This window comes from Equus quagga, chromosome 12 (genome assembly GCF_021613505.1).
Source record: "Equus quagga isolate Etosha38 chromosome 12, UCLA_HA_Equagga_1.0, whole genome shotgun sequence".
In the NCBI taxonomy this organism is placed as follows: Eukaryota; Metazoa; Chordata; class Mammalia; order Perissodactyla; family Equidae; genus Equus; species Equus quagga.
This window is the reverse complement of record NC_060278.1, coordinates 70,420,215-70,435,624: the sequence shown is the minus strand read 5'-3', so window position 1 is coordinate 70,435,624 and position 15,410 is coordinate 70,420,215. Positions and strand designations below refer to the sequence as shown.

General features: G+C 42.0%; 1 protein-coding gene across 8 annotated transcripts in view; it reads right to left on the bottom strand.

Annotated features, from left to right (window-relative positions):
• The window catches only part of KIF16B (kinesin family member 16B), a 282,927-nt gene that overhangs the window by 230,665 nt on the left and 36,852 nt on the right, over positions 1–15,410 (bottom strand). For all 8 annotated transcript variants that reach the window (XM_046678460.1, XM_046678462.1, XM_046678463.1 and 5 more), the window contains exons 2-6: positions 13,669–13,738; positions 10,859–10,972; positions 5,321–5,437; positions 2,984–3,081; positions 2,135–2,244 (exon numbers count right to left, since the gene is read on the bottom strand). In XM_046678460.1, coding sequence (XP_046534416.1) covers positions 2,135–2,244; positions 2,984–3,081; positions 5,321–5,437; positions 10,859–10,972; positions 13,669–13,738 — 509 coding nt within the window. The remainder of the gene's footprint in view (positions 1–2,134; positions 2,245–2,983; positions 3,082–5,320; positions 5,438–10,858; positions 10,973–13,668; positions 13,739–15,410) is intronic.

The following is a 15,410-nucleotide window of genomic DNA, read 5'->3' as shown; positions in this document are numbered from 1 at the left end:
CTACCCACTACCCCTCCCCCTCCTACAGCCTACCCCCTACTTCCCCTTCTGTCAGGCAACCCACTGTTTTAGTTTCTCCATAGCTTTCTAGAGATGACCCATACATATACAGAAAATTGTATATAACACCATCTCTTTTCCCCCTTTCATGGTAGCATACCATAAACACTGTTTTGTACCCTGCTTTTTTCTATGTAATAATATATTGAAGAATGTTCTGTATCAGTTAAGGTGATTCTTCAATCATTTTTATGGCTGCTGAGCATTCAACTGTATGCATGAGCCATAACCAAGTTAACCAGTCTCCAACTGAGACCGTAGAGGTTGTTTACATTTTATTTCCAATTACAAGTAACACTGCTACAAATAATCTTGTACACAGATCTTTTCAAATGTGTATATTTCCACAGAATAAATTCTTAAAAGGTAGAATTGCTACATCAAAGCACACTGAAATTTTGATAGATACTGCAAAACTGTCCTTCATAGAAGGCAATTTACACCCAGCAGTAGCAATGTACAAGAATGCCTGTCTCCCAACACAGTATCATCAGGCTTACTTACACCTGCCAGAGACAGGGAACAAATGTTATCTCCAAGAATTATTATTTTGCTTCTCTCTGATTATGTGTGAGGCTAAGCATTCTTTCCTCCTTTTAAAAATCATCTGTATTTTCACATCCTTTGTTCATTTTTCTACCTGGTTGTTGGCTCTGTCCTTATCGATTTATAGGAGCCCTTTCTATATTAGGGAAATTAGTCCTTTGTCTGAAACTTGAATTGAAAATATTTTCCCCACTTGGTAAGTGTCTTTTTACTTTGCTTATGATGTTTCTGCCAAATATAAATTTTTATTTTTTTACCACTTCAATTTTAACACTTTTATTTCATGGTTTCAGAGTTTTAAGTCAAATTTTTAAAAGCCTTCCCCCTCAAAATTTCTGGAAAAAATTAACCCATGGTGTTTTGCAGTCATTTTATTATGTCATGTTTACATTCCAACCTGTGTCCTATTTGTCATTTATCCTGGTGTAAAAATAGAGCCATGGTCCCAATTTACCCTTTTTTTCTCCCAGACAGCTTAGTAACCCATATTCCCCCAATGTTTAAATAGCAGATTTATTAGAAACTAAATCCCCATAAGTATCTACATCAGATTCTGGATGTTTTGCCCTGTTTGATTATTCTCTCTCTTCATAAACCACCTTTATAATATGTTTTAACATCTGATAAGACAATTAAAGAAAAAACACAAAGGCACAGTTAGGCTAAAAACTGCAACAATAATAGTGATGCCACATTCTGCAAAACAAATACATAGTTACACACACTACTTTGGGCATAAGAGGCAAAAGTTCAATCAGAAATTTAATAAAATGCAGATGGGGTCCTGCTGGTGCACCTGGTATCTCCAGGTGAAAAAGACAACGAAATAGGAACATCTTTAAACCCATGACTGGTTCTCAGCCTGGCCTCCAACAAGACACACAGGAAGGACAACAGCCACCCGAAAACACATCTCTGTGTGCGATTCCCACAGGCCAGCCATGACTCAGCTGCCTTATGACAGTAAGTGAGAGCAGTTTCATTCTAAGGATAGCGTTAAATCCAGCCTATTTTTAAACTAATTAGCAAGGGCCAGCCCTTTATCCATCATCACTTGTGACATTCCTCACAACTGACTGACACAGCTAGTGTCACAACACAAATGCTGAGAACCACAGCACAGAAAACTCTGTAAATGCTTCTTCTCAACAGGTAAGAAGTCTTAGAATCTCCTCATGGTCCCATGTTACCATTAAGGCTGGTAAAAATACTGCTCAAATGCAACGCCATTTAAAGAGACAGGTTACCAGGTTGTTTATGTTGCCTGAGAACAGTAGAAAACAAATTTCCAGAGGGTTCTTAAAGCCAGAAGAAATATACTGGCAAGCCCCACAAAGTCAGTGAATGCCCAGTGAAGTGGAAATTCATTAAATGAACATTATGTAGTGACAGCATATGTCATTTTTACCATAATAAAATGCCAAAAATAAATTTTTTAAATCTCACCATTATCCTACTTTTTTTTCCTTTGAAATTATCATTTTACTCAAATTCCCAAGCAGAACAGGGCTGAAGTAGTTACTCTTACCCTCAACATAAGGTCCTTCTTTTGGATGCTCACGGACTCTCAAATTGAAGGTTTTAGATGACTTCCGCCTAAGGAGATCTCTCACATGTTCATTATAAATTTCTAAGTAGCTAAAAATTTTAAATAGAATTGAATTCAGAAAAATTATTTCAGACATTAATAACAACAATAGTAACAGCAGCAACATACATTTATGGGTGGTAACTATAAATCAGGTACTATACTAAACACTTTATGGATTATTCCATTTAATCCCTACAACAGCCCAGAGGGAGGGGGGCCATCATCCCCATTTTATAGGTTAGGCCATGGAGGTTTAGGATGATTAAACAATTTGTCCAAGGCCACACAGCCACTGAGAGGTCAGGCAGCCATGAGAACCCTTGATTGCCACATCTGCCCCCAAAACCACTGACAAGACTGGCTCCCCACACAGGTCTAACTCCAAGGAGGAAAAAACACCTCAACTTTCCAGATTTATTTAAAGATTAGATTTATAGTGATCCTACCAACACAAAGAATAATGCAAACCTTATTCAGCTAAAAGAATAAAGCAAGTGAATCGGGTATTCCCTTAAAAGTCAAAAGCTCACTCCATTTGAGATAAACATCCCATGTTAGACTTTCTGACCAAGCTGGGTTATTTCTACCTCCCAAATCCTAACCCAAATTATTCCCAAGAAAGTCACTAAAGACATGCATGTTTTAAGCTTTACTTCCAACCACCATAGCACAGAAGGGGGAAAAGGCAGACTCGCCCTTCAGGAATCCAAAGACTTTGTCCATTCCTCGAGCCTGAGAGCAAGCTCCCTCCAAGCCCACACTCAGTTACGCAGACCACAGGCCTACCTGACTTCAGTTCGAAAAGATGCTTCATCCCATCTGGTGGTTTCATTGATCCGACTGAAGAGCCCTTCACAGATCCGAGGTATTAAGCCAGAATCACCCTGCAGTTGGAAGGAAGAAGGCCACAGCTGTTACTTGAAATAAAAGCAACCACAATTACCTCTGTGATTTGCTGGAGTGAACTTAGACACAATGGGCCTGCATGCCAACCCCAGGCCTCCCACCCCAGCCCCAGACACACCGTCTACCCCCAGGATTGCTTCCTACTCCCTGAAACGAGAGGACTGAGCTTTCTCACGTCCACAGGCTGGGACTCTGGTAGTACACAGCTACCACTGTTACTCAGTCAGATCAGGGATTGCAAACATAACAAGCCTCATTCTCTAACCTTCAAACAAGACAGTCAACAGCTGCAGAACCAATGTTAGAAATCTGACCTGGTTAAACAACCAAAAAGGTGAAACATACACTGCGCAGAAAAGAAATACTTCGAAACCTTAGTAAGTCCTCACAGTAGCTAATCATTGTCTTAAAACTTAGTGGACAGGACCACAGTAAATGTGGTACATCCCTACTGTGATACACTAATACCCTCAGCCCTCCTAGACAGGAAGATTCTAACACATCTACTACTTATGCAAAGAGGGCGGAATCAATAACATTCACATTTCAGTCAGTCTTAAAAGCTGATCAACTTCAGAATGAGTTAAAGATGAGGCAAAACGTTCCTGTTAGGAAACCCAAACCTCAGAGCTTCAATGTTTTCTTCCGACGTCCCTCCCTACCTTCACCCAACCGTCCACCCAAAAAATAAAGGAAACTAATTCTTATCAAGGAAAAATGGGCCTTTCACCATATTCTTTTTTATTTTACTTTTTAAAGAAAGAAGGAAAAATATCTAGAGGCCAGCCCCATGGCCAAGTGGTTAAGTTTGCCCACTCCACTTTGGCGGCCTGGGGTTCACTGGCTTGGATCCTGGGCACAGACCTAGCACTGCTCATCAAGCCGCGCTGTGGGGGCGTCCCACATAGAAGAACTAGAATGACTTACAACTAGGATATACAACTATGTACTGGGGCTTTGGAGAGAAAAAAAGAGGAAGATTAGCAACAGATGTTAGCTCAGGGCCAATCTCTTCACCAAAAAGCATACCTTTAAAAAAGAAAAAAATAAAACTATCCAAACAGTACTCAACTATAAGGTCAGAGAAAAACAGTTATAATTTATGAGTGCTTTATAAATGTTTAACTTGCATAAAATAGCTACTAGGGAATCAACATGCACATGTCATTTTAGAGAAGGCTTTTCTTTTAAAGGCACAGTAGGAGAGCAGAAGAGAGAAGTCATGATAAAAGGCAATGTGAAACTCTATAAATTATCTGTTTGTTCCTCTCCTATTTTTCTCCCTACTTTGCAGCATCGAGGATTCACAGAACAGTAATTATCTACTTCTCCTGTAAGGGAAAAGCCTGGACTTAAAGCTGGGACACACGCCCTGAAAGACTTTCATCTGGAAGGACCGAGCCTCCTTTACACACAACTACTTCCGGGAACCACCAAACCGTTAGCGTTCCAGACGCCACCGTGCCTGCTGGCAGGAAGCCCTGTGGTTCTCTGCTGGCACCTCCACATCTAGAACATGCCACAGGTCTCAGAGACAGGGAGCAGGGTTTTCACCATGACACAAGAAAAGTAAAACAAACAGGCACTATCTAGATCTGGAGAAAACACAGAATGAGATAAAGTTCCTGCAACGAAGTCCAGTTTTTACTCCTCCACATTTTGGGGCAAGTATAACCTTTATGTCTGTTACTTTATATGACATAACTACTAAACTCTACACACTATGTTTATATCTACACAGACTCTATAAAACTGTACAATTCTAACTCTTTTTGTGTATTTGCCGGATTTATGTAGTAACTTTCCACCAAAGAGTTACTTTTTTTTTACACTTTTCTTGGGGAAAAATGTTTTGAATAATTTTAAAAAGAACAGAGTTCTGTAATTTTATTCAAACTGTTGTGTTGGCAGAAAAGAAGAAAAAAATACTTATGGGCCCAGCATACTTTTCTGATAAGATTATATTATAGCCTTTAAAAACGGAAAATGAACTGAGACTTGCATCCATTATTCATGCTTATAAACTTAAAACTATTTCTAATTTAAAATCTCTCAAAAGAAATTTAGCCAAACTTATTACTGAGTTTTATCTTATTGCTAAAGAATGACTGGAACCTGAAAAGCAAGTTAGTACAGGGAAAGGAGATGAAAGAGATAATTGCATCAGTCTGCAGAGATAATGAGACGTTTTCTTGGCACACAGGGTAAACAACGTACAGAATCTCCCATCATAGTGTATGACTTTCCCGATCCAGTTTGCCCATACGCAAAGACACAAGCGTTATAACCTTCAAACGCAGACTTCACGACATCTGTGCCGAGGGTTTTGAAAACCTGAAAGCCAAAAACACACAAAAGATACAATTACCATGGATTTTAATAAAAGCCCCTTTAGTGTTCACAAAATTCTTGAATGCTATTTCACTCTTAAGGATTAGAACACATAAATAAATCCCTGCATAACCATTAACAACAGAATAGGTATGGGCCTCGGTTTTCAATCAACAGGAAACTTTTTAAGCAAGCAAAAAAGCAAACCCATCCTTTTTCCTACTTGAGTTAAAAAATGTCTGAAATATAAAAATGTAAACAAGGTAAGGTGACAATCATGTCTAGAAGCAAAGATGATTTTAATGCATGATGATTTACCATTTCAGAACTAAATTTATAAAGTTATTCATTCTATCAGAGCTTCCAGAAACTATTCAAAACCGAAAGGTCACAGCAGCCAGAAATTATTGCCCAAACCATGCCAAATGAGTGCCATGACTGTAAGGGTCTGGCTAGTCATCAAAGTAAGTCTCTGGAGGTCTCACAGAGCTGAGTGATGGGTGGGTGTGGAGGAGGCCAGGATGGCTGGGTTCCCCAAGTCAGAGTCCAGATGCATTTTCCTATTGGGATATTTGCCCAGGATGGAGAGGGTGGGAAGACGAGCTGTGTGGGGATTGGGGGTGTACCTGAGTCCATGTCACCTGCTCCACATAGTTGCACTGGGACACTGAGAATGAAAACGGGGGAAGGACAACTACCACACCCAGACAGCTGATGTAAATAAAGCAGACCAAGATGTGTGGTCATCCTAGTTTCACCCAGCTGGGAAAAAGACCAAGCAAAGCTTTCCAGACCCCCACAAGCCTTCAGGTTGCCTCATGCCCTCTCAGAGCAGCACCCTAAGGGCACATAAAACCCCTTCTTGTTTCAAAACTGAGGCCCATGAGCAGCTGAAAAGCTATCAAAGAGAGGGAGCATGATCAGGTTCTCCGTCAGAGCCATGAAAAGGGGAGGCACTGCTTTGTGGGGTCACCACAGTCCAAGGTGGGGGCTCATCAACCCTTCAGGAGTGTTCAGTCTCTGCGAGCGGTGTCAGGTTAGCCCAACTGGAGAGCCATCATCTCCCCTGCAGAGATCCAGGCCCTCCGGCCAGAACACCCAGCCCCTAGATGGGGCTGACAAACACAGGCCATCTTGATCTCAGCTCCACATAAACCCTCCCTGCTAATGACACAGCCTGTCATCCAAGGACAGGACGAAATACCACCGACCGGACTTCAGCTTCCTTCAGGCATCATCTTGTTTGGACTTTGTTTCCTGAGTCTTGTCAGTCAAAGATTTACAAACTATCACTTCAATTAAATCATTTCCACAAATGGCCAGTCTCATTCATTCTAATTTTTATCCATTTCGGCTTTAGGAGCTGATACTTTCTGATCTTATTCTCAAATTCTGCTGACTTACTCAACTGTGAACTGGAACAGCAGGTCACACTGACTGGGCGCTATCTATGTCTTTCATGTGCTCACACGTTAGTCCTCATAAAAACTCTGCAGGTGAGCAGTGTCGCTAGGCCCTTTCTTCAGGGGGAGTGTAGGTCAGTGGGCACACGGAGAGAGTGCCGGAGCTGGGACTTGCACCCAGGCCTTTCTGACCCCTAAGCCTGTGCTTCCAAGCCCTCATCACTGAATGTTCTCCTCCCACACCCACAAATCAATGAGGACGCCCCAACCCCACCTGGAAGGGCCTCCCTTCCACAAACTTCTGTGAAGAAGCAGAAGCCAGGAATCCCAGGGAGACTCAGGGCTCCAGACCACTCATCTGAGGTTTGTTTTCACTACTGTATATGAAATATGAGGAAAAACTCTAAATATTTCTCCAATTCTCTCCAACTAAATAAAAACAAAAGGCATATATCGTTTGTACCATTTCACACAGTGCCACTGCATAGGAAGAAGAGCCTTCCACAAACTTCCCAAAGAATGACGGAAGGATCTTCCTCACAGTTTTGTCTGGGGCTAGAACAACGTCATGGGAAATGTCCTATTTAAGCCAAACCCAGAGGTTTTCAAAATGAAATTCTTCCCTAGGGTTAAAATCCAAACTCAGCATTTTACTTTATTTTCCAGAAAACTAACCCAGCTAAAGTTCTCTGAGAGACTTAGGGGGCCCAGGAGGGTGAGATTGGTGGACATGACTGCAAAACGGGCCTAGAAAATGTAGGTCTGGAGGTGCAGAGACCCAGGCCTGGCTCAGGCTCAGTTTCAAGTAACCCATCAGGAGGAGGCATGGGACCCAGAAATGCAGCAGAACACTGCCTGCATCTCTAGGCTTCTTGGCGAGGAAACCAGGCTACTCCATTGCCACACACACAAAGGACTCACTTACCATCATCCAGCAAACCAGGGTGGGGAGGGAAGGCCTGCTTTAGGAGACTGATGACCTGCTCTCCCCACTGGCATCAGAACCCCGCTGAGATCCCTCACTTGGCCTGGTTACCCAAAATCCACACTGCTGCTTCTCTGAGCACAGATTTAAAGCTGATTTCCAGAGTAATCCAAGGCTCTGCAGCCTCACCTGAGGGGAACCGCCCACCAGAGGGCACTGTTAAAACAAGACTCTCCATCTAGCTTGTCAACTGAGAGAGTCTAAGTTTCAAGTGTCTCCAGGGTTGAAGTAAGGAACAGGTCGTGAGAGATCAAAGCCTCCCTTTGGAGTTTTAAAGAACCATTAAGAAAATAAGACCTCATTTAATGGTCTTTAATTTACATGAGAGTAGACTTAAATCGCTCACTTTTTTTCAGATTATAAAATTAATCTGGAAGGAAGAAATATTAATGGTCATCTTACCAGGTATTTGGTTAACATTAAGGGCAACTTGACTTGAACTGCAGTAATAGGCATGATATATTTTCTCAAGATGCCTTTACATTCAAATGATTTTAAAAAGGAAGATGATGACCAACATGCTAAGTTTGCATCTTCCCCTATTTGTACCAGAGACAGAACCTGTCAGCTCAATTCCTGTGCTGGAAATGGCAGCATGAAAACTTTTGTCAATATTCAAAATTGACTCCCTTTTTAGTAACAACAGGCATTAACATTAGGGATGAAAGAAGATTACCTTCTCGTAAATAGACTGTTTAAAAAATAGGTATTTTCCCATATTTATGTTGATTTTATTAACATGTGATACTACCAGAAAGTAGTATTTATAAAACTAAAAAAGCCTTGAGATATGTTAGTAATGTAATGGAACAATCTCAGATTATTTATACTGAGTCAAAGAACCCAAAGATCTGAGAAGAGCTGGTGCATGTACACCTGAAGCATGAAAATTACCCTTATCAGCCGAAAGCTTTCCCCAATCTAAAACTATTTTTAAACTCTAGGCATTTATTTTTAACTTTCAAAAGAACGAACCTTGTTACGGCTTCCCTGATCTTGACTCTTGTAGAACCCAGGAAATGTCATCCGCTCCCATAAATTAACCATCCATAAACAAGTTCCTTTGGCCAGAAAGGTTTACTGAGCATCTCCATGTGCCAGGCCCTGCTGTCACACATGCTCTACTCCTCTGTCCCTGGGCTTCCCCTCAGCACATCCCTCTGTCCCCAAAAGGCCTCAAATTCAGGTTAAATAGGGGGGAATCCAGCTCCTTATTAGGTAAGTTAGAAGTGGAGACCATGTTCATGGCTCTTTATTCATCCTCTGTTGAAGATATACTGAAGACTATACAACGAACCGGCTTTTCCCTTAACAAATTCCCTTGTACCAGCCACTTCATTCTCATTCCCATATAAAGCCAAAATCCACATTCCAATATCTGTAACATTCTATCCCTCACCAGACTACTAGCTATCAATATTGGTTACTCCAATTAGCTCAACACCAAAGTCATCTTCACTCACTCACTCACTCATTTATCACTCAGCAGGGCTGCCCTATCCATCTGTCACTTAGAACCCACCAATCCTCTTCTCTCATACCCTTAAGACCTTCCAGGGGCACCTCCACCACTCTGTGCATCAGCCCCCAGATCTCAACTCCACCACTATTAAGTCGATTAGGTCCAGGGACTTGAACAAGTTAATTAAGCTCTCTTCGACAAAGAAAAGTGCAGCTGTAAGTTGCCTTCATTTGGTTCGCATGAGGATTACCTGAGATAGCGTACATGAGCACCAAGCACAGTTTCTGACACCAATGCAAACTCAATCAACATTAGTTCATCTTTCCTCTCCTGGCCCCCACCAGGCCACCTCTCTTTATGGCTCCCATTCTTATTGCTGCTATCCTCTCTATTTTTCCCTGATGTTGAGTCAACATCTTCTGGATATAATCACTCCGGTCTTCTCCTTTGAATAACTTCTCTAAGTTCTCAGCCTATCTTAATTCCAACATTTGCATTCCTCAGAAAGCCAATCTCCTCCACAAACCATTTCTAAACCAACTACATTTCTCAAATGTTAAGGTGTGTGCAAATCACCTGGGGATCTTGCTAAAAAATGCCGTTTGATTCAGTAGGTCTGGAATAGGTCCTGAGATTCTGCATTTCTAACAACATTCCCAGGCAGTACCAATGATTCTGGTACATGGACACACCAAGTTGCAAGAAACTAGACAATAATACCACTTCAAGATGCAGCACATGAATTACAACCCAGGGCAGGCAGACAGGAATTCCTACCCTCATTTTAACACATGGAGACCCAAAGCAATGTGTCTAAAGAAGCTGCTAACAAGCCAAGAAGTCGTCCAGCCATGAAGCTCGTGTTCTTCCCCCCAATACAGTTGCTTCCTCATAACGCCCCTCTCTGCTCAAACACCCAGCTTATCCCACCCAGGGAAATATACTGTCCTGCTCACATGAAACATCAACGTGCGATGGTCCCCTGGGAGGATCTTTAGGTCTGTTCTTATCTGCCTGTCATGTCTACATTTTAGATAGTAAAAGACTATAGTACACGTTTCTTGGACAAATTCCAGCTTCATTCTAGGTTCTAGGAAGATTCTGGATGAAACGTTCTCTCTTTCTAGAATTCTTCATTCCAGAACCTAGAATGATCCATTCAAGCAGGGGAAGTGTGACTTGGGTTTGAAGTCTACCTCCTAAAGCTCTGCATCACAGCAGGGCTCCAGGCGAAGCGGCTTATTCGCCAGGCTTAGCGGCATATAAATGTCACCCCGAAAAAGGCATAAATGCAGAGCTCCTTCAAAACAGTAATCATGTCCAAGTTTTGAAACAAAAGTTATGATCATTAAGCTCAGAAGAGAAAAGAAAAAAAAATCAACCTTTTGGGGATTGAATTCTTCTCAGGCTTAAGATAAACGGTGCCATGTAACAACCAAAAAGCTAAGTTAGCCAAGGCTAATTTTATATAAATTATATTCAGACAAAAATTAGTAAGATGTTTTAAAGAATTTTAGGGTACGAATTTTTTCTCAATATGAAAATAAACCAAAAGCAAGATTTTAAAATCATACCATTTCTTGTGAAACATAATCTGGACTTTTTGCATCAGCAGAATAAAAAGAAAAGTCGTAGGTGAAGGTCTTGGTCCGCTCTCTTCCTGAGTCCCCAGTGCCTCCTTCTGGTATCTAGAGAGAGGATTACGGTGATAATAATAATAATAACGTAAGGAGCACTGTCAGTTGACAAGCGATCCATCCAATTCAAGAAAAAAACTTCACAAAAAACATATGATCACCATTTTTCATATTTACACCCTGACTAAAAACCATTTAATTCTTCCTGGACCCCACTCCCCCCAAAACAAATAAGTAAATAAAACCCAAGCTCCTCCCAGCAATCCAGGCTCTCTATGTCAGGATCGAAGATTTTTCTGGATTTTTTATCATGCTTACCTTAGATGAACCCAACACTCCAGCCAGACTCTGTTTTTTCTGGCTTCAATGCTTTTTAATGTTCCCTCCACCTGAAAACACCAGAGCTGGGGTCTGTACAACTCCCAGGGGTGCTATTCACATAGAGCATGATGTGACTGGAGCCCTCTAGAGTTGGGCAATTTTGTGGCACCACTGAAAACTCCAGGTCAGAAGCGTCCTTCACACACTCCAACCAGAAGTAACTTCTCCCACCTCAGCGAGACCAGCCACTCCCAAGACACACCATGAGCTTATTGCAGATCTTTGCATATATCTTATCTACCTTGCTATATACCTAAATTGAACCAAAAACCTTTTAAAAGGTTTAAAAATCTTCATTTGGGGGGCTGGCCCCGTGGCCAAGTGGTAAAGTTCGCGCACTCCGCTGCAGGCGGCCCAGTGTTTCGTTGGTTCGAATCCTGGGCGCGGACATGGCACTGCTCGTCAAACCACGCTGAGGCAGCATCCCACATGCCACAACTAGAAGGACCCACAACGAAGAATATACAACCATGTACGGGGGGGGCTTTGGGGAGAAAAAGGAAAAACATAAAATAAAACAAAATCTTAAAAAAAAAAAAAAAAAATCTTCATTTGCTACCAAAGCCTTACACAGTTCCCTAGACATGGGAGTAAATTTAATGAGCATTATATTTTCCAACATAATTTGGATACTATAAAGAACATTTTTTTAGGTTCCTATTATTAACATGTTAAAAATCTTGCATCGGGGCCAGCCCTGTGTCCGAGTGGTTAAGTTCACGCACTCTGCTTCGGTGGCCCAGGGTTTCACTGGTTCGGATCCTGGGTGCGGACATGGCACCGCTCATCAGGCCACGTTGAGGTGCCGTCCCACATGCCACAACTAGAAGGACCCACAACTAAAAATACACAACTATCTACTGGGGGGATTTGGGGAGAAAAAGCAAAAAAAAAAAAAAACTCTTGCATCTGTTCACTATGTCAGACAAGGAAATGCTGTAAAACTCAAAAAGGAACATAGTAATCAAGGAGAACAGAGTCCATAATGCACAAAGAAAGGAGAGTTATGCAAGGCCAGGATAAATCTTCTTCACTCTGTTTCAGGAAATACAATTTTTTAATAGTTAAACCTTGACCACAGCACTGTGAGCATACAAAGATACACAGCAAAGGTAAAAAGCACAGAATGGACAAGTAATGACTGGCAGAACATGAGAAGAGGTGGGAGGTCAGAGCAGGGAAAGCTAGAAGAAACAAGGGTTGTGGTCAGTGGAGAAAGAACGACATTCCACTGGAGAATACCTCAGGCAAAGGGACACCAGAGCCTCAAAGGAGGCCACCTATCAAATTATCCAGAGCACGGCCCGACTGGAAGACAGGAGCATTCCCTAGCTTCCGTCACCTGAGATCAAGTTGCACTACTTTGAAGGTGGATTTCAAAATGTCCACTCCCTTGAGCCGTGAATTAACAGAAATCCAACCAGAGAGTGACCTGCACATGGCCATGGAGCAGCAGCTGCAGAAGCCCAAACGTCTAAGTTAATGACAAATATCAAAGGAGAAAGGGGTTGAGTCCATAAAGCACGCCATTTCTTTATTATTTACACTCTTATTTCCCCGCTAAGTGAAAAGTATTCAGGGTCCTTAACAAACTCCCTGACCAAAGAAACAAATTGGATATTTTAAATGCAAAAGGAAGAGCTTGGCCATCTTAGAAAATTCTCTTTTTTCAATTCAGATTTTTTTTATCTTTTCTCCTCTGAGTTCTGAACAACAATACCAGCTCCTCTTGCCAAGTTTATAAAACATAACTATTTTCTTTAAAAATGAAAAGAGGGGCCAGCCCCATGGCCAAGTGGTTAAGTCCGCATGCTCTGCTTCACCGGCCCAGGGTTTCACCGGTTCGGATCCTGGGTGTGGACATGGTACCGCTCATCAAGCCATGCTCAGGTGGCGTCCCACATGCCACAACTAGAGGGACCCACAACTAAAAACATACAACTATGTACAGGGGGCGCTTTGGAGAGAAAAAGGAAAAACAAAATCTTTAAAAAAAAAAAAATGAAAAGAAATCTAGGGCCAAAGCTTATTTACTGATTCACAGAATGCATCCAATGCCAGGCTAAGCACCCATCGCAGGATCCAGGATGAAAATGCCCGGGTCTGGGCTAAACCCAGGAGCTCCCGTGTGGGAGCTGCAGTGTGGGTCTGGCCTCCAGATGAAACCAGGGATGGGGAGGAAGCAGAGCACCGACCCTTCTGCTTTCTCACTGCGCCCAAGCCAAGCGCAAGCTGACGCGGCTCTAACCAAACCGAGAAAGGAGGGATGCGGAAATGGCAGATGGGTTTTATTTACCCAAAATCATTTTGACAATAAAACAAACACAGAGTTCACTGAACTGGAGCAAGGCTAGGTCGCTACTTGCCTTTAGGTTTGTGATTGTCGTTTTGCTTTTCTCCATATGAATAATGAATTTGGCTTCCAAGTCCTTTTCCCTGCAACACAAATAATTCAGGATGGTTAGGAGAAAAAAATCACTTTTAAAAAATGTGTTTTATTTCCTTTTTACATATAAGGGTTTGTTTTTAAATAGCATCTGAAGCACAACCTCTAATACCACTCCTCCCAAATCCTTACTCATATGCAGTCACATCTCACAGAACAAGGTTTCGGTCAACGATGGACCGCATATATGGCGGTGGTCCTATAAGGTTACTACCACAGAGCCTAGGTGTGTAGCAGACTATATCATCTAGGCTGGTGTAAGTGCACTCTGTGATGTTCACAAAACGATAAAATTGCATAATGATGCACTTCTCAGAACACAGCCCCATCATTAAGCGACGCTTGACTGTAAACATGAAAACACACAAAGCAGATGCTACCACCAAACACTTAAGACTGACAAACAGGGCCAGCCCGGTGGCGCAGTGGTTGAGTGCACACGTGCTGCTTTGGTGGCCCAGGGTTCGCCGGTTCGGATCCCGGGTGCGGACATGGCACCGCTTGGCAGGCCATGCTGTGGTAGGTGTCCCACATATAAAGTAGAGGAAGATGGGCACAGATGTTAGCTCAGGGCCACTCTTCCTCAGCAAAAAGAGGAGGATTGGCAGCAGTTAGCTCAGGGCTAATCTTCCTCAAAAAAAAAAAAAAAAAGACCGACAAATAACATGCTGTCAAAACCTGAAAGAATTTCTAACTGTAAGCCAAAAGTATTATGGATGAAATGACAGAAACCATGGAGGGCTGCGTGATGCATGATAAAAGCAGCCCTCCACGTGGTTACAAAAAGAAAGACCCTTTATCCCTCCACCCAGGATAAGGACTAAGAAGAAAACTGGAGTGGTCAGAACCAGGTGCTGCTTCAGGGCACTGCCCCCTCCCCTCCCACCCTCTCTCTACACCCATTCAGAAACTGCAATTCCTAGGAAACAGCAGAACAGGAAGTCAAGAGACCTCCTAAAAAGTACAGTTCTCTAGAATAAATGACCATAAATCTACACAATGGAGTGTTATGTTATTGCAAAAGGAAAGAAGAAGATCTCTAGAGAGTGCCATGGAGTAGTACGGGATCCATGGCTAAGTGGGGAAGGTAAGGTGCAGAAAGGCATACACAGAATGCTACCACTTCCATTTAAGGATAAAAAGGATAACCTGTGTATTTTTCAAAAGGCCATCCATGAAGAAGGAATAAAATGGAGTGGAGGGGACAGATTTCTGCAAAAATACCTTGATCTGTAGATCACCTGTAGAATGATGAAAATAATTTACACAAAAATAAAGCAAAATTATTTTTTAAAATAACCTATAATGCAAAATTAAAGTTGAAGCAAATGAACCTAACTGTGCACCGCATGGTGAAAAATGACTTCAATTATGACTATACAGAGGAATTCGACTATATAATGCAGTGGGCTACAGCCCCAGGAAAAAAAGAACTATAAGGAAATCTTAAAGCATTTTCAGCAATAACATTTTTAGTGGTAAAGTAAGTGTTGTTATTCTGAGATTTCTGTTGTGTATTGTAGGATAATACATGGGAAATTATGTTGGTGCCACTGAGAACCAAGGTTTTTGGTTGAAAGGAGATAGAACCATAAGATTGATACGGCTGAGTAAAAGCTCTGACTCTGAATGGGACATCCTAGTATGCACTTTATCTGAAAT